General features: G+C 39.9%; 1 protein-coding gene across 1 annotated transcript in view; it reads left to right on the plus strand.

The window, feature by feature from the left end:
* Positions 1-7,811, plus strand: part of LOC128836154 (formin-1-like) — an 85,327-nt gene extending 77,516 nt beyond the window's left edge. The window contains exon 2 of the mRNA XM_054026172.1: positions 7,687-7,811. Coding sequence (XP_053882147.1) covers positions 7,687-7,787 — 101 coding nt within the window. The 3' untranslated portion in view covers positions 7,788-7,811. The remainder of the gene's footprint in view (positions 1-7,686) is intronic.
* Positions 7,812-24,542: the final 16,731 nt, after the last annotated feature.

Consider the following 24,542-nt stretch of genomic DNA (forward strand, 5'->3'; position numbering starts at 1 on the left):
AGCCACTGGGCTCAGCACACAGCCCCCGAAGACCACCCTATAAACTTCAGTCAAGCAGGCACATGGAAAGCAGCAAGCACACAACAAACAGACAACAAACTCATTGTGGCTTAGTTCAAACCTGATTGGGCAGGTGGGGAGAGAGGGTGTGCAGTCTTATTGACATCCATAGGATGGAAAAGGTCAGTTCTGGTGAACTGGTGGGAGTCTTATGCTGTTGTCCAAAGTGCCTAGCCCAGGGTCTACAGTTTTCTGAGTTGGGAAAATTTTATTCAGTGTGAATAAAGCTTTCAGTGCAAACCATTTTGCAATTTTAATGTCTCCCCAGTGTCCAGATTTCTTCCCCCATGCTCTCTGGGCTTCTCTGCACAAAATGTGCCTTTCACCAGGGCGCAAAACATTTTCATCAAAACAATACCTTCAGTCTTTAGTAAAGACTATTTTCATGTAAGGTTTCTATCCCCGGTTGTTTTAGTTACAGAACTAGTCACAAAATGTTGCAAGATATATTTATTTAATGGAGGAAAGTGTTTTTCCCCTCCTCTTGCTAAATATGTTTAAACTGTGTTTGCTAAAATAGATAGTGACCAAGCTTGAAAAATCTCAGCCCAATCACTGAAAGTTTTGAAAAGTGGTAAATGACTGACAACAGAGATGTAGAATGGAAATGCATGTGCATCCTAAACTTAGGGTGTAGAGATATGGTTATGAAAGATTGTGATTGGAGACGTACCCTCAAAAGGACTGTGTTGTGAGTGTGGGAATTTGGAGATATGCCCTGGAGGCAGGGAACACTGTATGGCTGTGTACAGCTGTTCACCAGAGAAATGCTCCAGTTTGTTTTATTGAAGTTTTATTCCTTTCTCATTCACTGGTTTAGTTATTTAGTGAAATCCAAGATCGTAACAGAGGGGATTCTGCTATCACAAATTATTCTTGACTTATTTTTGTCCAACAGAGCAAAATTCTGAATATTTAATATAATTTATAACTTCCAATTTTAACTTTTTTCTCTGTTTGGGGTATGTCCAAATATTAGGCAACGTACAGCATCATTCTGTAGTGAAATTAAGCAAAAGACAGTGCTGAAGCAGTTCCTGGCTATTGTATGTCTGTATCCTGTAGTGGTCTCAGTTCTTAACTGATATTGAATTGTTTTCTCTGCTCAACAGAACATAATTTTCCACAAGTGATCAACCTCACACCAGCATGTTTGATACCTTGGAATTTTGCTGCTTTCTGTTTGTTGGGTATTACTGGGAGCAAGAACTAAGGTTCAGAGCAGGTTTTTTTCAGTTTGTGACACAGAAAATTAAGACGCAACCACTGAATAGTTAACTCAAGAAGCTAAACCTTTGAATGCATATTAAATAAATACTGTCATAGCTAATATTTTTTCTAATAAAATGAAATCTAATACAGCTTGATTGCTGTAGAGAAGCAGTTGCTTAACTCTTAGAATTAAAGTGAATCCACAAAATTCAGTATAACATTAGAGACATTTTCAGTTTCATTACGCTATCCCACGTTTATACAGCAAAACATTTCTCAGGGAGCATGTTCTGTGTAAACAAGATTGTGAAAATGACTTTGCACCCGCTAGTCATGAAATATGTCATGTTTGTAGTGTACTTAATCTCCAGAGAATTTGGTACCTTAGGGCAAATAAGAATTTTAAAGTCACCATTGGAAGTGGGGGGAACCTATAATATTCTGCTTAATTCCTTCACTGGATAAAATTGCTATGCTTTGCGTAATTAAGTAATTGACTGACTAATACATTCTAACTAGTTTTCACAAAACCAAATTTATTTTTGTCAAGGCCTTTTTGATGTGCATTTCTTGTTTCATTTTATTCCTTTCTTCTTTATGGAAAAGCCTTGACTTGATATCTATACGACTAGTATACTATTGCATTTGGAATTCTCCCAGACACTATGATAGATGGGGCTATTGTGCTCATTAGATCATTTCCCATCCCTTCATTTTCCAAAGCATATATTTTGGAGTATGACATGCCTCCTCCATTATTTTATTATGCAAAAACTATACTGGTATAAGGCCTGCAACCACAAGAAGAGGATTTATTCAGTTGAATATTCCCATTGAAGTTAATGAGACTATTTTACTGAATAAGGGTTTGCAAGAGCAGGACATAAAATGGATAGACAGTCAACCTCCCATTCTGGTGACCCAGAAGCCAATCCAAAACACTTTACTCGGAGAATCTCCATCCTTAGAGGTTGCTAAGGCCCAGCTTGACAGAGCCCTGGTTGGGATGATTTAGTTGGTGCTGGTCTTGCTTTGAGCAGGGGGTTGGACTAGATGACCTCCTGAGGTCTCTTCCAACCCTAATCTTCTATGACTCTATGAGAAGAAGTATGAATCTTTCAGAAATACTGATGTTATTTTAGAGCTTGTCAAGATTACATTTGAACTGGATCAGAGCTAACACATTGTTTGCTTTTAATGTTAAGTACTATGACTTTGAGCCTGGAAAGGCATCTGCATTAGTCCATGATTGGGTTCCGCATGTTTGAATACCTATGCAGCATGTGAGCTGAGAACAGTACACTCTTCTTTCCTCTTTTGCATTCTACAGTACAGTAACAGTTACATTGTTATGAAACATAAGAGATGCAATTTGTATATTGTTTATTACTAATGTTTTGTAGGAAAAAGCATTTGTCTTTAGCATATACTGTATAAAGGATGGCAACATTATTTGCAAATCTTATCTTGACAGAATGTTAATTAACTTCAGGTAGCTCGTATAAGCAACTTTCAACTTGAAATCAAAATCTATACGTTCTCTGCTTAATACAACATTATTTAACACAATCTGATTTAAACTAACCTCTGAGATTACATGCAGATTCATAAAAATAAGTCCAATCATTCCAGTTCTTTCACTCAGGATGATGCAAAATTTTCATTCTCAGGTTGGTGTTTTGTACCTATTTGCTCCTTCTGTGTCTCAAGTATTTAACTTTACAATTTTTAAAATTATTTTATTTCCATCTCAAGAGTGCATAACTCAAAATGCAAAATGCTTGTATTTAAAATATGCTAATATTTTTTCTAATTGCCAATGTTTACATTAGGTCTATCTCTGAATAACTTTATTTGGTTGAAACTATTGCAGGGTTTTGCTATCTAATTACTAATTATTCAGTGAAAAAGAATTATGTTACAGCTCTGAAAACCTATGTATGCATTTGGTAAAAATAAATGACTATATAACATCAAATATTCACATTTCTTATCTGTAGTTTTTAAAATAGCAGAGTGAAAAGTTTATCAACATCATTATTTTCATCGTACATATTGGGATACCATATGAGAAAGATGCTTTATTAAATATATAAACACAGAATTATCATCTAAGATACATTGACAGTATCTAAGACACCTTGACTCAGCATATATATTTGGTTTTAAGGCCAGCAAATCCAGGTTACAATCTGGTCCTGTAATAGTGCTGTCTAGAACCTGAATGTCTTAACACAATTGGGTAAGATATGTAGCAAGACTTTCAGTTTAGGTGAGTTAAGTACACTACCATTAGTATGTTTCCCTTTTGGTAATCTAATTAGAATTGCTATCTTTGGCTATAAGAGTCTGATTTTGAGTGTTAGTTGTGATAGTGAGCAGGGCTCATTAATCAATCAAAACCACATGCTACTAATAATGTGTGTGTTTGTGTCTGACTATAATTCCATTGTAGAATACTACATTTGGTCTCTTCTGTTCATGAGACTAATTTCAAAGTCTATTAATGTGGATAACTGTAGCTGTTTTTTATATATGGACTCAGGTAGTATGCATATTTAATCTAAACATGTGTAATACAAAAGAAAAAGTAGAATAGGATCAGTTTTATTTGGTGCAGGTATTTTTACATTCTGAACATGAGCTGCTACATTACAACAAAATACTATGATATTTGTTTTTCATTTGATATCTAGTGTATCCTGACCATTCAAATTCCCATCTAAAAATGTAGAAGGATATTTTTAATATTCATGTAATGCTTTGAGAACTGAAGTCTAAATATTTTTAAAACATACTAAATATTTTTTTTTACTTTTTTAAAAAGTAAAAAAAAATATTTAGTAACTGTGACGGTTTTAAATAATTCATAAAACAAACTCAATTATGGAACTCCATCCTCAGTACACTTAAGGCATGTCTATACTACAAACTTAAGTTGACCTGCTCATGTCCACACTACCCTCCTTCTGTCGGTGTTGTGTGTCCTCACCAGGAGCGCTTCCACCGACTTAAGAGGGGCAGTGTGGGGGGCTGAAAGCCCAAGCTCTCAAGTCTGTGCACAGCTCCCCACTGGAAGCCTTGCTCCCCCCACCCTTGCTCTCAGCTTCCACTCCCTGTCGGGAGCACAGCAGCCCCCAAGACTCTCGTCTCTCTATTCCCCGCTGAGAGCCTGGCTGTGAGCGGCTTTCTTGTCAATTTCACGGTTCCAGCATGGAGCTGTGAAATTGACAAGAATGACAGCCAACAGATGCTGTAAGTTACCTGCAGTGTCTACGGGGACACTGCATAGCCCTAACTGCACCAACAGAATCTCTATACCTCTCATGGAAGTTGAGTTATTTTGTTGGTGTAGTAGGGCACTTACATCGGTAAACTGCCTTATATCGACCTAACTCTGTAGTGTAGACCAGGCCTTAGTTGTACCTGTGTATTAACCTATATATGATACATCGTTTTCAATGCATAGCTCTCCAAAGTGTCTGCAATAGGTACAAATAGAAATGGGGCATTAAGAAGAGTTTCCTCCTAATCTATAAGGCCAAAATATTCAAACATGAACACTTAAAATTAGGCAACTAATACATGTTTTTATAATCTAAATAAGTGGCCTGGTTTTCAGAGAGATGGAATGTTCACAGTTCCCAAGTTCAAATTGACTTCATTATTAGTTAAAAGTGTGCATGACCTCTGAAAATCAGGCCACTTATTTAGGTATGTAAATATGGATTTAGGTGCCTAACTTTAGCCATCTGAGTTGAAAATGTTCTCTCTTGATGTAGTGGTTACACGATTTGAGGTTTTACAGTTTTTAGACACTAGGTTACACCCATTTAGGAAAGGTAGGTTCTCTTTCACTTCTTTTTGAAATATGATTTATTTTATATATTTCAAGCTGCAGCTAACTGTGAAGCTTGATGGGGTCTTTTTTAAACTATAGACTAGAAAGCCTAGACAACAGCTGCTATTCCCTAAATGATTCCTGGCTGTGAAGAGGTCTCTGTTAAATCATACTATTATCGATCAGCGAAGATGTGGACTTTATTATTGTTAGTTGTGTTTGTGGAAGGAATCAGACACGGCACTTGCTTTGTGACTGTAGTTAAATCCTCAGCATCTTAATGCAGTATTTTAATGTTAATGTAAGAAGGAAGGCAGTAGATGGAGAATAAAATTAGAAATGTTAAAATGTTTGGATTTTACTGTTGCCAAATTGGTTTCTCTGGAACCAATCAAAATTTAATGGTCATCTATGAAAATTCCTGACTATTTCTCACTGTAAATGGGTTGACTTATTGGAGTCTGTACAGATAAATCTATATTTATGCACTTGAATAAGCAGATTTTGGATGTGTAAGTCCACAACCTTGTTGTAAATCTTTTACCTTGCACAATATTGAAGATTTTTCTGGCCATTATGGTAAACCGTAATCCTTGGCTCCATTGTGTCCATGCAATTAGATTCCATATGTGAAATTAGCTGCTGAGGCATGCGTGACACTACACCCCATATTCTTCATAGAAATATGCTTATGATATGAATATGGCATAACTAAAACGTATGTTATGCAAGATGGATCATGTGAGAGATCATTGGAAAGATTATGATTTGCTGAATGTGATAATCTTAAGTGTATGCATGTATAATTTCTGCATCTGAAGTTAGGAATATTAACTATGTATCAATTACAAAAGTATCTGCACCTGGGGAACACCTGCCAGACTAAATGCAATCAGTCTGGCTGGCTAGTTAATGAACCATTAGAGAGAACAATGGGATTTTGGAAATGTTAATCTCCACCTTCCTGAGAAACTTCCTGGGATGCTGCTTTGACACTGTAGGGTCATGTGATCATGTCACCTGGTACTGGACCCCATCTTGGCCTCCTAGTATTTTTCCACTAATGGTGGTGCGGATCAAGCTGGGAAACAAAGGATTCCCGCCATATGTAAATCCTATTTAAGGCAGGGAAGTGAGTTAATCAGGGCTCCTTCTTCATTGAATCCCCGCCTGGGATGACTGTGGGGAACATCTAAGAAACAAGGACTGGAGGCGCGGGGAGGGGTGAAGAGCTGAGCCCGGGCTGAAAAAGGTGTCTGGTCTGTGAAAGGAATGCCTAAAACAACATTTAGGGTGAGAAATTACTACTTGTAACCAGTTTCTTTAATGTATTAAACGTAATTTGTGAGTTTGCTTTATTTGCTCAGGAATCTGCTTTGATCTGTTTGCTATTCCTTATAATCACTTAAAATCTATCCTTTGTAGTTAATAAACTTGTTTTGTTTTCTTTAAACCAGTTTGTGCTATTCATAACTGGGGGGGCAAAAAGCTGTGAATATTTTCCTCCACATTGAGGGAGGGGGCGATTTTCATGAGCTTACACGGTACAGATTTCTGTGCAGCACAAGACAATACAATTTTAGATTTACACTCTGGAGGGGGTGTGCACTTGAGTGCTTGGCAATTCCTGAGCTGAGTCTTCCCACGCAGAGCTGATCTCAGTGTCTGTGTCTTTCTGCAGCTGTGTGTGTGTCCCTACCTGTGTGTGTGCTGGAGGAGGCTTGAGGGCCTGGCTCAGCAGGATAGGCTGAGGGATCCCAGGCTTGTGGCTCAGTGATACCCCAGTGTATCAAATGGCACCCCGGGGGGGGGGGGGAGGGGGAAGGGGAGAAATCCGTCACCGCATGGTAGGCCTAATTTATGCCAGGAACAAATTTTATATCTAATTTATAAATGCCTTATTTTTTAAACAAACCTAAAGTTGGATAACTTAATATCTGCAACACAGGGTGATGATTTTAATAAAATTAGACTGGCTTTGGACTTGCAGGCCAGAAATTGTGTACACTGTAGGCTAAGCATTAGCTCTCTTGGCAAGAAAATTAAATTAAATTACATTACACTTAATTACACTAAGCTGCAATATCTTAGGATAAAACCTCTTCATTGGATTAGACATTCACCTTTTCTGAAAATGTCATAACCTTCTTGCTGGCCACCACACTGATGCTTGCTTGCCGTTTAATTATATGTTGCATCAATTATTTGAATTATCATCATATTCTGACTTAAATGCATTTTATATAGATTTGTGTATTGCTCCGGTGTTGTCCTGAAGTTACTGAAAACTTAGTACTTAGTAGCTCTGACAATCAGGATATTTATTTAGGTGCCTAAATATGGACTTAAGTTTAACTTCATGCAACCAAGTTTGAAAATGTTGGGCTCAGTGTTTCATGTTAGAAAGATGTAAAAAATTAAATTAAAAGTGTACAGTTACATGTACAGTCATAAGCCATCTGCAAAATGATGATGTATACCCTGTTTCCCCAAAAAAAAGACAGTGTCTTATATTAATTTTTGCTCCCAAAGATGCGCTAGGTCTTATTTTCAGGGGATGTCTTATTTTTCAGAAATGAAAAATGCCTTATTATCGGTGGATGCCTTATTATCGGGGAGGTCTTATTATCGGGGGGATGCCTTATATTACAACGAGAGGCAAAACTGTAAGTAGGCCTTATTTTCGGAGGATGTCTTATTTTCGGGGAAACAGGGTAGCAGCAAACAGTTAACAAAGTTTGTTTAGCATGTATATTTCCATCAGAATATTTGTGGAGATTGTTGTGCCTAGATGCACAACCAATGGTAAAGTTACAAGAAAAGGCAGACTGTGTGTCTCTATACATCATTCAAAATGTTCACTCTTTGAAGGATTCACTCACTTTGTTAGATTTATTGCTTTTGCCTTTTGAAGGATGGGAATAGGAACCATTGTACATTGAAAATTGCAGTAAGCTAACAGAAAAAGAATACTACCTTTACTACTGTACATGTTTAGGACCAAACCTGTGGCAAAATTACAGTAATAGCTTTGAAAATAGGAAGTATTAGAACTTTGTTTTATATATATTATGTATATTTCTGCCTTGTTCCATGGAACATATCACTGTGGATTAAGAACCATCTATTTATACTTTTTAAGCTATTTTGGCTTTAAGGACTAATGTGTGTTTGATGCAACATTGGACAAAGTCATCTTTGCTTAAGTGCCATAGAGGTTTGGGGGGGTCCCTAATTATACTCAATGGAATTTCTTTATCTCACTACCAAGTGCCATGGTCACCTCTGATCAGGATGCATAGTGAATCCGCAGGAGGTAGGTCAGGGAAAAAAGTCTTGGCAGGTGAGCTGTGAACTCAAGTGTCTTCCACAGTGGGGGACCATTATTAGGAAGTCAGTTTTTGCCTGGATCAGTCCCAAGGAATGTAGGTAACTACACTCCAGATACAGCATTTGTGAGAAAATGAAATGTATATAACAACTTATGTTATTTTTTCAAAAAATACAAGGAAATGTATATGTGTCTACATTATACTGATTTAGGAAGAATGTAGAGTTCTCATTGATGTGGACAATTCTTTTCTTTTTATTAAAATCTTGTAGGTATTCCAGCAGAGACTGCTTTGAAGGATGACTTCACTGAACAACCAACTAATATAGATGTCACAAACACAGATGAAGATGTCTGGGTTTTGGGTTGCAGATTGGGACAATCTGTGCCATTTGCAGATTATAATGAGCGAGAAAGAGTCGACAGAAATATATTGCACCTGAGGCTGGACCTGAATGTAAGTAGTTATCTGAAAGACAGGGTAGATGCATACTGGGTTTTGACCAACAGGCACTTATTGAGCGCATTAGTTTTCTATTACAAATAGGTTCCAAATTATCTAAAGCAAGCTTTGTATTTTAGGCTGGAGTATAGACTTCCAGTTAGCTGTAAGTCCATTGAGTTTTCAGGAAGTGCAAATACTGTAGTTACATTCAAGGGACGAGGGGAAGACAGGGAGATAGTAGCATGTGCATATGCTAGGTTGAAATATATAACAAAATTATGGTAATTTTTTGTTAAACCTTTTCTAGCAACTATTCATTACTGATTCAGTACGTGGTAATGCCTGAAACAAAACAATGTGTAACAGTGACATCTATTGGCAGAGATACTAGAATTGACTTAGAATAATTCAGACTACTGTATCACTGAACTTGAGCTCATCTGGTATTTTATCTTTGAGCTGTATTTAATTGTAGCTTCTTGTCCCTGTCACCCTTACCTTATTTGTTAAAATAAGTATTTTGACTATTGATGTGCTATTGTGATAGTGCATATGTAAATTACGTCTCACTACCATTTTTGGAATATTCTTTAGATAATTTCTTGTAATGAAAAACAACTGGGATGGAATGGATTGGTTTTGGTCCTTGTCTGCTTCTACTGCTGCAAATGGATGCTGCAACAAGTCAATCCATGGTTCAAAAATTGCATATGCATATAAAGCCTTTATATACAGTAGGGGATGTTTCAAATTAAAATTAATTGACCACAATAATTTGAATTAATATGGGAGATCTGACATTAATAAAGTAGTTTGTTTCTGTCTTTCCTTAATCTTGCATAGTCTTTTTTGTTAAAAAACAAACAAATTTCTCTCTTTAGAGAGCTAGTTAGCCACTCTATAAAGGTTTGATTTCCCTCTGTTGCTGTCAAGGAAAAAATAAGTGTTTGTGTAACTACTTCCAAAAGACTCTCAATCTAAGTGCTTATCCCCTAAAGTGTGGTGATGGTCACCATAGTGAACATGTCAAAACAGCACCTTTTTTACACAACAGATCCAGTCCCTGTGTGCACTGCAAGTCTTACATGCTTAAGTTACTGAATAAATATGTTTTTTTTTTTTATTTTGTTAGTCCTCATCAGGCAAAATAGCTATGGGAAAGTGAGATGGATTCTGCTCTGTCTTGAGTATCAAAAGCAAAATGGATTAATCTTAATTCAAATGCAAAATCTTTATTTGTTTTGATGAATCAGAAGATCTCATCTTTACCTTCAGATCACAGTTTGAGTCTGCAGGGTTTTCAAAATGATTAAACATGGAACTCCACCCTGCCATTTATTCAGTGTCAGATCTCAGAGTAAAAAGACACTTAAAACAAGGTGCCAACTTAATATATATATATATACAGAGAGAGAGAGAGAGAGAGAGATGTATCTCCTAGAACTTGAAGGGACCCTGAAAGGTCATTGAGTCCAGCCCCCTGCCTTCACTAGCAGGACCAAGTACTGATTTTGCCCCAGATCCCTAAGCGGCCCTCTCAAGGATTGAATTCACAACCCTGGGTTTAGCAGGCCAATGCTCAAACCACTGACCTATCCCTCCCCTTGTACCTTACTGGTGAGAAATACTTCTCAGTGCATTACTTATGCCTCTCAGAGGGCATTGCTCTTATTTCCATTACACTTCTCTTTGTAGGGACTCCATTTCATAATGGTGTTGTGGTTTTTTTTTTTTTTTTTTTTTAAGTCTATAAAGAATAGAAGCATGGAAATGTAGGGTTGAAAGGGACCTCCAGCAGCCATCATGTCCAGCCCCCTGTGCTGAGGCAGGACCAAGTAAACCTAAAACATCCCAGGCAGGTGTTTGTCCAACCTGTTCATAAAAACCTCTAGAGTTGTGGATTCCACAACCTCCTTTGGAAGCCTGGAGTTCTTAACTATCCTTATAATTAGAAAGGTTTCCTAATAATTAACCTAAATCTCCCTCGCTGTAGATAAAGCCCATTACTTCTTGCTCTTCCTTCAGTGTACGTGGAGAACAATTGATCACAGTCCTCAATATATTTAATATATTTGAGCACTGCTATCATGTCCCCCCTCAATCTTCTTTTCTCAAGACTAAACATTCCCAGTTTTTAAAAATTTCCTCATAAGTATGGCTTTCTAACCCTTTTCTCACTTTTGTTGCTGTCCTTTGGACTCCCTCCAATATGTCCACATCTTTCCTAAAGTGTGGCTCCCAGAACTGAACAAAGTACTCCAACTGAGGCCTCAACAGTACTGAGTAGAGCAAGACAATTACCTTCCGTGTTATACATACAACACTCCTGTCAACACCCAGAATAATATTCCCTTTTTTTTTTTTTTTGAAGCTGCATCACATTGTTGACATATTCAATTTGTGATCCACTATAACCCCCAATCCTATTCAGCAGTACTACCACCTACCCAGCTAGTGTCCATTTTGCAGTTGTGTATTTTATTTTTCCTTCCTAAATGAAGTACTTTGCATTTAACTTTATTGAATTTCATCTTGTTGAATTCAGAACAATTTTCCAATTTGTCAAGGTCATTTTGAATTCTAATCGTGTCCTTCAAAATGCTTGCAACCGCTTTCTGGTTGGTTTCATCTGTAAGTTTTATAAGCCTACTTTCCATTCCAACATCCATGTCATTAATGAAAATATTGAACAGAATATTGACTAACCCCTGTAAGCCCCCACTAGATATGCCCTCCCAGTTGAACAGCAATCCATTGATAGCTATCCTTTAGATATGGTCTTTCAACCAGTTTGGACACCCACTTTATAGTAATTTCATCTAGACCACACTTCCTTGCTTATGAGAATGTCATGTGGGACTGTATCAAAATCCTTACTAAAATCAAGATATATCACATCTACAGCTTCCCCCATCCAGTACTCCAGTAACCCTATCAAAGAAGGAAATTAAATTTTCTTCCCATGGGACCCTACCTACCAGTTCTGAGTTAATCTTCTTTTTTGAAGTCTATCGTCCTTATTCTGCTGCTTTTGCCCTTTCCTTTCCTCAGAATCATAAAGTCATCATCATTCCATGATCACTTGCACCCAAATTGTCTTCTACCTTTCACCAGATTTGCTACCAATTGTTCCCCGTTGGTCAGAATCAAACCTAAGGTGGTTGTCCTCCTGGTGGCTACTTCACTTTCTGAAACATTAGCACTTGCACAATAGCTCATAAGTATAGCTCACTAATCAGTGGGAGCTGAGGTCACTCACAGTTCTAAAATCCTTTGTATAAACCTAATTATTCTTGGCATGGTAAGCACCTTATACATTATGGGTGCTTTGTTCCAATAATGAATTGCCTTTTTTTAATGCATCCCCTATATAAATGTAAGTGTTAATCAGACTGCTGGTTTGCTATGTATTGACTTCTGAAGAAAAAAACATTCAGGAACTTTACTGCCGCGTTATGTGTTTCTTTTTCCTCTTTTAAGTGAAAGATAAATGTTAATAGCTAGTGTGTTCACAAGTAAGCACTTCTTGAATACAGTGACATGCATAAAACTATGTTCGTTCATTTTTAAGGGCTTTTTTTTTTTAAACTATCAGTTGATATTACAGATGGGGAGCAGTTGCAAGTGAAGGACAGTTCTAATGAAAAAGATGAGACTGCAATGAGGGCAAAAAAACAAGGTAGTTTAGAAAGAGTGAGATAGTATTAAGGGAAGAAGGACTTAAAAAAAGGAAAACATGAAGGCTGTACAGCAAATGCATCTTGGTTCTCTGGTGTTGGCTAAAGAACTAAAGAACACCCAAGTGCTAGAGTTTTGTGGCTTTAATACTTATGGGTTCTACTGACATAAGCCACAAGAGATGATACCAGTCATCTGTTCTTTCCCCTTTGCTCATTTTATGCTTGCATGTCTATACATTTTTACTACAAGAGAGGCCAATAAATCCTTCCTTAAAAATCGTACTCTTTGAGCTACTAACAGTTTTTCATATGGTGAGACTCTAGCTTAACCCCTATATACATTTAATTGATAAATTATGTCATCCTCAAAGTAATAAATTATGTCTGACCCAACTTTCTTGTCTATGGAAAACTCCTGTATATCTATTATGATTAAAACAAAACAAAACAAAAAACTAGGGGCTAAAAGAGCTATTCTCTCAATCCACACTAAGAGCAGGTCTAAGTATTTTGGGGTAGGCCTGCAAAAATATATTGCACCCCCAACTCTCAAAACCCCAAAGCTCCTGGCTTCTATCCACTCTGTTAATAAAGTACAGGAATTGGAGAAGTGACAGTATTGTAATTTTTGCTTGCTGCAAACAACGGCCTCGCCTTATATCACATGGTGCTAAAGGTGATCTTCCAGCCTCCTGAACTGCAGAAAAGGTGCTTGTGTTTGTGCTTGTGCTGGGAAGACAATTACTGAATTAAGCCACAAGTCTAAGATTTCCATTTCCTTCTGTCTGCTGCTGTGTATTCTAGGAAATTTGGGGTTATTTTTCCCCCTTACATCCAATTATATAGTCCAGAGTAACCAATAATATTAATATAATTTAGCATTTAAAATAGCCTGTCCAGAGACTAGCTGCAATATGAAGTAAAATAGAACAAAGGACAAATTTTATTACTTTACTGACCTAGAAAATGTCTCTTCTTCCCCGCTCTTCCATTTCTTTATTTTTTTCCTTTCATGTCTGACCCATTCGGTTTACCTCTTTACCATTTTTTCAAATTTATCTGGTCGAGGTTGTTTTTTTGAAGAGCAGCATCTTCTTTTCTCTCACTCTCTTACATTAATCACCATCTTACTCTCTCCTATGTTATCACATCCTTCTTGGTTCCATTCTTACTGTTCTTTCACTCTTTTCCCCGTTGAACTCATTTACTCCCTTTTTCTTATATTATGATTTATTTGTATTGTGGGAGCATTTAGAGGTTCCAACTAAGATAGGGCTCTAGAGTGCTAGGTAGAATAAGAAAAATTCCCTGCCCTGGAGAGTTTACAGTCTAAAAAGACAAGACCAACAAAAGGTGGGAGAGGGAAGAAAGGCACATAGAGAGGAAATGAATGTCATGCAACATAGTAGAGCAGCAACTAGAATCCAAGTCTGCTTGGTCCCAATCTGGTGTCCAATCCACTGGTCCATTCTGCCTCTCACCATTGCTCTAATCCAGGAGTCGGCAACCTTCGACATGTGGCCCATCAGAGTAATCCACTGGCGGGCCGTGACACATTTTGTTTATGTTGACCATCCGCAGGCACGGCCCCCCCAGTGGCCACGGTTCGCCGTTCTTGGCCAATGGGAGCTGTAGGGGGCTGTGCCTGTGGATGGTCAACGTAAACAAAATATCTCGCGGCCTGCCAGTGGATTACCCCGATGGGCCGCGTGCCAAAGGTTGCTGACCGCCATATTTGGGGTCGGGAAGGAATTTTCCTCCAGGGTGGATTGGCTGAGGCCCTGGAGGTTTTTCGCCTTCCTCCGCAGCATGGGGCAGGGATTGCTAGCAGGAGGGTTCTCTGCCAACTGAAGTCACTAAAACACAGGATTTGGGGACTTCATCAGCAGAGTCAAGGGAAGGGTAGGGACGGTTTTGTGGCCTGCAGCATGCAGGGGGTCAGACCAGATGATCATAATGGTCCCTTCTGACCTTAAAGTCTATGAGTCTATGAGACCCCTGCTTTAACCTGTATTCCATTTTGTGTTTGTGTCCCTTTCATAATAATACTTAGCACGTCCCAAACTAATCTTGTCAACACCATTGTGTGGCATGGTCGTATTATCCTAATTTTACAAAGGGAGAAATTAAAGTAGGAGGATGAAATGACTTGACTAAACCACAAATAATCAGTTCAGTGCCAAGATTAATATGCAAGAGTAATCTAGACTTAACTCAGTAGCCTCTCATGCTGTTGAGTTCCCCTTGTGGCCAGATTGATCTCTCAGTAGAGCTACAGTGTTGACTCAGCTACAGGCAGCCATCGTGCATTCCCTGGCTCCTTAGACACTTTTGAGGAGCAGTGGGCACTGTCTGGGGTTCTCTGCTTGGTGTCCCACTCAGACTTCCTGCTTCTGACCCTGTGACCTGCACTCCTGTCCCTGTTCATCATTAGTTGTCCCCTGAACTCGCTTGATCCTTGGGTTTAGTAGCTCCTCCCCTTTAGGCTGGGGGAGGGACCTTCAGATGTGGGTGAGCTTGCACCTGCCCACCCCCAGCATTTCAGTAGGTACAGGCAGCCATCTGGTGGTCCTAACAACATCAGCACCTACACAGTTGTAAATTAATCCCTGGGATCCTATATAGTTGAGACCTACAGCTGTTGATTGGCTAGCTCTGAGTGGCTGCATAAGGGAATGGAAAGAGAATAACTTCTAATTTATTTATAGGAAAAATCCTTGATAAGCTTTTCAACTCTAACCATTTATTTACAATGTCAAAGATTTTTTTAATCAAACATGAAAACTGAGATTACTTTGACACTTACAAACTTCCAAAAATTGAGGGGCTGCAGGCTGTCATTGAACAGAGGATAAAACCTTAAAAGCACTAAGTCCAACAGCAGTCCAAACAAGGACATAAATTACATTATTCAAGTGCTATTCTAATTGTCTACTACTGCTCTAGAAAAGCAGCAAAAATAAATATTAACTTTTATAGCTTTCACCAGTACTTCTGTTAACAAGTGGATCTTCAGTGTCGTCAACCCATTTCCCATACTCCTTTGTTCCTATGTCCCCCTCACTACTGCAACCTTGAAATGTCTCTCATAATCTGGGATATACCTGGAATCCTATACTGTGTGGATCCAGGGTTGTGAGCTCAGTCTCTCTCTTTTTTTTTTTTTTAAACCATGACTCTTGACCCAGCAAACAATCATTTATATCTGTTAAAGAATGCGGATGGACATAATGACTTAACTCTGTTCTAGGTTAATGGCTGAGTAAATGACTCAGCAATAGGCTATTTTGGCCCTCCCAACTAAAGAACACGCAATTAAGCTGAAATTGGTCCCTGTATTGTATAACATATTTGACTTTAATTCCTGCTCTTTAAGGATATGACACAGAAGTGCGAGCAGTTTGGCTGGTAGTTCTTTCAGGGTGAGGTTACTTTTGTAGTTCCTAATCATCTGCATAGGAATGGTGCACTCTGTCCAGATCCCATTATGTGGTTTATCTAGCACTCTCTGTGTGTGACTCCTTCATACCTTTTGTTAAATCTCACAGTTGGGATTTGAGCCAAATATTTAACTTCTATTTCGAGATACATTGCTGAAATCATTGATCTGTAAATGTTTAATGACCTAACTGGTAAACAGAAAGTAAGAATTATTGTATTGACCTGTGTAGTAGCATGGGGATACAGATTTCATTAGGACCGCTAGCCATCACATTCTCATCAATCTGCTTTAAGGGCAGTATTTGTTTTAGGGACCCCAAATTCCTTCGTAAATTTATGTGCCACTGTGGTGGAGGCTGTATACGCACCACATTAGTTTCTTCTGAAAGCTGTGTAAGAGGCCTGAGGTGTTAGAAATTGAAAGTAATCTAGTGTAAAATCGATTATAGGGTAATTGTAAATTTCTCAAAAACAAGCATTTATAAAACCAGAAAAATTAGAGTTAAGATTAAAATTAAAACAAATCTAAGCATGGTAAGGTATGGAAATACGTAGAAAAGACACTTTAGTTCTGCTCTGTAGTGATATCTAAGGAGCAGCGAGAAAGGGAGCAAAAGTCTTTAAAAATCAGTTTAATCTATTCTGGGACTATGAGCACTAAAATCCCTCATCATAATCATATGGTTATGGCATGGTATCACTACTCACATATGAGTACCCAAAGAATTTTTTTTCCAGTTGGTGACTAAGGCAGAAAATGAATTGGTCTGTATATGCAAAAAGAACCGGAGTACTTGTGGCACCTTAGAGACTAACAAATTTATTTCAGCATAAGCTTTCATGGGCTACAGCTCACTTCTTCAGATTCATAGAGTGGAACACACAGACAGAAGATATTTGTACATACAGAGAACGGAAAGGTGGAAGTATGCATACCAATTGTAAGAGGCCAATCAATTGAGATGAACGATCAGTAGCAGCAGAAGAAAAAACTTTGAAGTGATAATCGAGATGACCCATAGAAGGTGTGAGGAGAACTTAACATGGGGGGAAAATAATTCAATTAGTGTAATGACCCAACCATTCCCAGTCTCTGTTTATTGTGTCTAATTTGCATATTAATTCGAGTTCAGCAGTCTCTCTTTGGAGTCTGTTTTTGAATTTTTTTTGTTGCAAAACTGACACCTTCAAGTCTGTCACTGAGTGATTAGAGAGGTTGAAGCGTTCTCCCACAGGTTTTTGTATGTTATGATTCCTGATGTCAGATTTGTGTCCATTTATTCTTTTGCATAGAGACTGTCCAGCTCTCTAACTCCGCATTCTGCAAGCCATTATCCTCTGATCCCACTGATGATTACCAAAAGAAACTACACCATCTGCTCAAGAAACTCCTGGAGAAAGCACAGGAACAGATCTGTACAGACACATGCCTAGAACCCCAGGTGTATTCTATTTGCTAGCCAAGATCCATAAACCTGGAAATCCTGGACGCCCCATCATCTCAAGCATCGGCACTTTAACAGCAGGATTGTCTGGCTATGTGGACTCTCTCCTCAGGCCCTGCGCTACCAGCACTCCCAGCTATCTTCGAGACACCACTGACTTCCTGAGGAAACTACAATCCATCAGTGATCTTCCAGAAAACACCATCCTGGCCACTATGGATGTAGAATCTCTCTACACCAACATTCCACACAAAGATGGACTACAAGCCATCAGGAATAGCATCCCCGATACCATCATGGCAAACCTGGTCACTGAAATTTGTGACTTTGTCCTCACCCACAACTATTTCACATTTGGGGACAATATATACCTTTAAGTCAGCGGCACTGCTATGGTATCCGCATGGCCCCACAGTATGCCAACATCTTTATGGCTGACTTAGAACAACGCTTCCTTAGCTCTCGTTCCCTAACGCCCCTACTCTACTTGTGCTACATTGATGATATCTTCATCATCTGGACCCATGGAAAAGAAGCCCTCGATGAATTCCATCATGATTTTAACAATTTCCATCCCACCATCAACCTCAGCCTAGACCAATCCACACAAGCGGCCCATTTCCTAGACACTACTGTGCTAATAAGCGATGGTCACATAAACACCACCCTATACCAGAAACCCACTGACTGCTATACTTAACTACATGCCTCCAGCTTCCATCCAGGACACACCACACTATCCATTGTCTATAGCCAAGCTCTAAGATACAACTGTATTTGCTCCAATCCCTCAGACAGAGATAAACACCTACAAGATCTCTATCAAGCATTCTTAAAACTACAATACCCACCTGCTGAAGTGAAAAAACAGATTGACAGAGCCAGAAGAGTACCCAGACGCCACCTACTACAGGACAGGCCCAACAAAGAAAATAACACAACGCCACTACCTGCCACCTTCACCCCCCAACTGAAACCTCTCCAGCGCATCATCAAAGATCTACAACCTATCCTGAAAGATGGTCCCTCACTCTCACAGATCTTGGGAGACAGACCAGTCGTCGCTTATAGACAGCCTACCAACCTTAAGCAAATACTCACCAGCAACTGCACACCATACAACAAAAACACTAACCCAGAAACCTATCCTTGCAACAAAGCCCGATGCCAGCTCTGTCCACATATCTATTCAAGTGGCACCATCATAGGACCTAACCATGTCAGCCATACCATCAGGGGCTCGTTGACCTGCACATCTACCAATGTGATATATGGCATCATGTGCCAGCAATGTCCCTCTGCCATGTACATTGGCCAAACCGGACAGTCTCTACACAAAAGAATAAATGGACACAAATCTGACATCAGGAATCATAACATTCAAAAACCAGTGGGAGAACACTTCAACCTCTCTAATCACTCAGTGACAGACTTGAAGGTGTCAGTTTTGCAACAAAAAAACTTCAAAAACAGACTCCAAAGAGACTGCTGAACTCGAATTAATATGCAAATTAGACACAATTAACTTAGGCCTAAACAGAGACTGGGAATGGTTGGGTCATTACACTAATTGAATTCTTTTCCCCCCATGTTAAGTTCTCCTCACATCTTCTATGGGTCATCTCGATTATCACTTCAAAGTTTTTTCTTCTGCTGCTACTGATCGCTCATCTCAATTGATTGGCCTCTTACAATTGGTATGCGTACTTCTACCTTTTCATGTTCTCTGTATATATAAATATCTTCTGTCTGTGTGTTCCACTCTATGCATCTGAAGAAGTGAGCTGTAGCCCATGAAAGCTTATGCTGAAATAAATTTGTTAGTCTCTAAGGTGCCACAAGTACTCCTGTTCTTTTTGCAGATACAGACTAACATGGCTGCTACTTTGTAATCTGTGTATGCAGTTTGCTATATCCATTTAAACACTTTTGTTTTGAGTGTTGGATTATTTGAGACTACCAAACATGTGCATTCTATCTTCCTGGATAATTAATGTTTTAGGCTACAGTCATCCCCACAATCCTTGGTGTTTTTTGTCAGCAAGCTAGAATGCAGAACTTCAACCTTTTGTTGTATCTGACTGCTGAGCCCTTGTCTAAGCAGAAGGGAACACACCAACAACATCATCCTTTTTTTTTATTTTGGTGGCAAACAAATCAAATAGGCATTCCAATGAATTGCTGTGGAAATCATTCTTCTCTGACAATGGCTTGCCCTCTGTAGAACAAGTAACTGGCCTCTGATTGTGTAATCATTTTCAAGAGATGATTCAAACATTTCTCCTTCCAAACCCCCAGGCATTGGAGTCACATTGAAATTCTGTATAGTGTTACCATATGGTTGTAGACTAGCCTACGTGTTCATGTCCATCCCATTAATCTGTGGTAATGGAAAGCATCTGGGAATGTCACCTGAACTGTTTCTGACAAAGTCTAGGACCCTGGTTTAAATCCCTGAGGGGAAGGGTTATTTTCTTTGTGTCTTTTATTGTGTGTTTTCGTCAGAGGAAGTTTTAAGACTCTCCCCAGGGAAGGCATTATGTACTTCAAGAATTCTGTCCCTGAGAGGGTTATGGGTGTGTAACTTCCATCAGTGATTTAAATGTAGGTCACAAAGGGTGTGGATTATTTAAATGTACTTTCAGTTGTCATGAATGTTTGTTCTGTGGTATAATTAGTATGTCAACTCCTCCTGGTTCTGAAAGTTGCTTTAACACTGATTTCAAGAGCTTTTTTTGAAGTATGAGAGTGCTGAAGATAGGTCAGGGAAGGCAAATGGGGGGCTTGTAAATTGCCATAGCCTGTTCTTCTTAGAGAAATTGTAGCTATTTATAGAGGGGTACTGAGAAATGTACAACCTTTGAGTCCAGGGTCAGTAGTGAGTTCTGCCAGAGGATGTTTCACAGGAGATTGATTCCCTCAGTGTTAAAACTCCTGTATGTCAACTCAATCCCATTCATTTCTCACTGCATGATGGCATCTTTCTTTTTTTTATATATATACACTAGTTATGTTTTACTCAGAAGCACTTTATTCAATAGATAGGAGTGCTTGTTTTTTAACCAATTATTCTGTCTCCTTGTTCGAGGCGACTGTCTGATTTTGAAACCTGAATGGATTGTGGAAGTTTTGTGTGAGGCCAGGGATGGGTAAACTGAGTAGCCTGTAGGTTGTGCGGTAACCTTGAATTGGTTGTAGAATACATGAGTCTTGGGATATTTTTCCCAGTAGTGGATACAAAGTTGGGCTCCTTCCCTCAGGCTGAGGTCCGGATGGCTTTGGGATGGGGAGATTGTTTTCCTGATGATGTGCTTCAGGAAGTGAAAAATGCAAATTGTAAACCAGTGTTGTTTGGTAGGTACCTTCCTCTAGAAGAGTAGCCACTTCTGTAGGGATTGGATTTGGCTCATCACAAGGTATGTCCACTTCTACAATACACTACTGCACCCCCTTTTTTCACTGCTCCAATTCTGACAGCTGGCCACAAAGTCTTATTGTATAAGTCTACAATTTATTTGGAATACATATAAACAATAGGTCATAAACCCTACTTATCTTCACTGCAAATGAGTACTGTCACTGCTACTGGGCTAATTGCATCTTCATCTGCACCTGTTGTCCTTGATTGTACCCTCGCAGGTGACAAGCCTCTCTACTTGCACCTTTCTCGGGGTGGAATCATATGATTCTCCTACATTCAGGCTGGGCCTTGGGTTGCAGTCCCCTAGTGTACTAATTGTGATTACTTTAGCAGACCCAAGTTGTGGTCAGTACCTGCAGTTCTGCTCTTCAGGAGCTATTACCAATGGCACCAAGTAACCAAGCAGCCTTCTTAAATAAACAATATATTGCTTTGCAAAGCATTTCAGAGAAAAAGATCTTAAAACTATAAATAGTGCCTACTGTTCAGCCTGTCTTCCCTAAAACTTACCATCCCCTGGAAGCTTGGGTGGCCCCCAGCTCCTTCAGATACTCTCACAGGACCTGTCTCTGTGTCCACGTCTGTTCCTGCAGGAACTGTTCACTCACTCAATTCCGCCCTCCCTCTCTCCAGAGAGTCTTTTTAACCATTTAGTTTCCCTTTGATCCCCAGGCTGCCAGCCTTGGCAAAACAGCTGTGTAACTTTGGGCTGGAGCCTGGAAGTAACGTCATCATTGTTAATAGCTCAGCCATTGTTTTGTACTCACCCCCAAGTGTTTCTTGGGAGGCTACTTATCAAGATCTGTCGTGTTGCCTTCCTGCTTGTTTTCCCATCAGTCTCCTATTAAACTAAACCAATTCATTCATACTGGAAAACCCAATAGCCCAGTATAGACATACAGTGACTCTCTCAATAATCAGGCCACATAAAGTATTCATCACATTATTGCAGATCAGTCAGTATTCCTAGATTACATAGTATTGCAGCAGACATGGAAGTGCTATTTAATATTAATACAAGGATAATAGTCTGGTACAATATGGATGAGTGAGCTTGGTTTGAATAGGGCAGCTTGAAAGAGTTTATGCACCAGATTGCTGGGAAGGGATCCATCATACCAATTATTTTAAAAGGCCTTGTCTACACTACAAGAGTTTTGTCGACAAAAGTTATGTCGACACTCAAAAAGTGCTATAACAAAAATCAGTATTGCATGTTCACACTCACTTCCTCTGTCAGCAGAGTGCGTCCACAATTGGGGCACTATCATCAACAGTCTGAGCAATGCACTGTGGGTACCTATTCCACAGTCCAGCTCAGCGCCTTCTGCCGCTAGGTCTTGTGGGATGGTGGAGCGAATCGTGACGCATCTTGGGACTGGGCTCAATGTCCCATGACGCATTGTTTTCTGTCTCAGCATTCCATGGGCTTCCAGCTTTCTTTTGCTGCATTTTTCAATGGCCCTTGTTTGCTGTGCACCTTTGCATTTTTGTGAGAAGGGATGGATCCCGCACTGCTCTCCTATGCTCGGATAACTGTCATTAAGCATTGCAGATGGCAGTGCAGTTAATCACAAAATTCCTAACTGAAGAAGACTCTGTTGCCTAACATGCTGTGTGATGTGGATAGGAGCAACTTTAGATTACTTATGGCATTCACGGAACAGCTGCAGACAGTGGACTGTCGCTTTTGGGCTCGGGGAAACAAGCACCGAATGGTGGGATCATATTGTCATGCAGGTCTGGGATGATGAGCAGTGGCTACAGAACATTTGGATGCGGAAAGCCACCTTCCTGGAACTGTGTGGGGAGCTCGCCCCAGCACTAAAGTGCAAGGACACCAGAATGAGAGCTGCCCTATCGCTAGAGAAGCACCTGGCAATTGCTGTGTGGAAGCTGGTGACTCCAGACTGCTACTGGTTGGTCGCAAATCAATTTGGAGTTGGGAAGTTGACTGTTGGGGCTGCATTAATGCAAGCGTGCAGGGCAATTAATCACATCCTGCTATGAAGGACCATGACTCTGGGAAATGTATGTGAAATAGTGGACGACTTTGCAGAAATGGGTTTCCCTAACTGTGGAGGGATGATAGATGACACACACATTCCAATTTTGGCACCAGACCACCTTGCAATGGAGTACATAAATACAAAAGGTTACTTCTCCATGGTGTTGCAGGCACTTGTGGATCACCATGGGCGTTTCACTGATATTAATGCAGGGTGGTCCGAGAAGGTGCATGACGTACGCATCTTCAGGAACTCCAGCCTGTACAGAAAGCTACAAGCGGGGACTTTCTTTCCAGACAAGATTACAGTGGGGGATGTTGAAATTCCCTTAGTGATCCTGGGAGACCCGGCATACCCCTTACAGCCATGGCTCATGAAACCTGACGTGGGAAACCTGGACTGCAGTAAGGAGTTACTCAGCCTGTTGTTGAACAGGTGCCAGATGACAGTGGAATGGTTCCTTTGGCAGATTAAAAGCATGCTGGTGATGCCTTTATGGCAGGTTAGACCTCAATAAGGACAATATGCCCATGGTTATAGCTGCGTGCTGTACATTGCATAATCTTTGTGAAGTTAAGGGTGAAAGGTTTGCTCAGGGGTGGAGTGCTGAGGCAGACTGCTTGGCTGCTGATTTTGAGCAGCAAGATACCAGGGCTATCAGAGGGGCCCAGACGGGGGCAATTTGAATCAGGGAGGCTTTGAGACAACACTTTGAAAATGAAAACCAGTAATGTATATCTCTGTGATTGGTGCTGCAATGTTACATTACCTGTAGTTTTCTTAGGAAGCAATGGTGGAATTTGGGGCCTTACAGTCCAGTAATTAAATGGTTAAACTGCCTGTGTATGTATTGGTAGTGCCTGATATTTTAATTTGTAGGAAACAAATAAAGATGAGTTACCATTCAAAAGCTTTGCTTTTATTGCACAAGAAACACACACACACACACACACACACACACACACACACACACACACACACACGGTGGGAAAGGAGGTACCAGGGAAGGGCAGACTTTCAGAGCTGTGTGTAGGTTTGGCTATCATTTTGAAAGTTGCCTGAGGGGGTGGAGTGAAGGGGAAACCGAGAAGTCCTGGAAAGAGGAAAGGACTGTGCAGGCAGAGTTGGGTGGTGGGGGGACAGAAAAGAGTGCTGAATGTGCTACAGGGGAGGGCAGGCATGCATCTGCTCAGTCTGCAGCATTATTAAGGACTTCAGCATCTGCGTTTGCTCCTCCATGACTTTACTCATTTGCTCAGTAATGTCCTTAACAAACTCCTGATTTTCTTTTCTGTCCTGCCTTTTGGCTTCCCTTCACTCCTTGCATTCCCTTTTCTCTGCATTGGAGAAGTGCACACCTCCCAGAACATGTCGTCTTTGCTCTACCTTGGGCACTTTCTTAGCTGGTGAAGATGCTTGGCCAGTGTGTGTGGGGATTCCTCAAGGCCACATCTGCCAAAGCACACAGAACAATGCACAGAAACATGATTGGTTTCAGAGTAGCAGCCGTGTTAGTCTGTATCCTCAAAAAGAACAGGAGTACTTGTGGCACCTTAGAGACTAACAAATTTATTAGAGCATAAGCTTTCATGGGCTACAACCCACTTCTTCGGATGCATATAGAGTGAAACATATATTGAGGAGATATATATACACA

This window comes from Malaclemys terrapin, chromosome 4, assembly GCF_027887155.1.
Source record: "Malaclemys terrapin pileata isolate rMalTer1 chromosome 4, rMalTer1.hap1, whole genome shotgun sequence".
NCBI lineage: Eukaryota > Metazoa > Chordata > Testudines > Emydidae > Malaclemys > Malaclemys terrapin.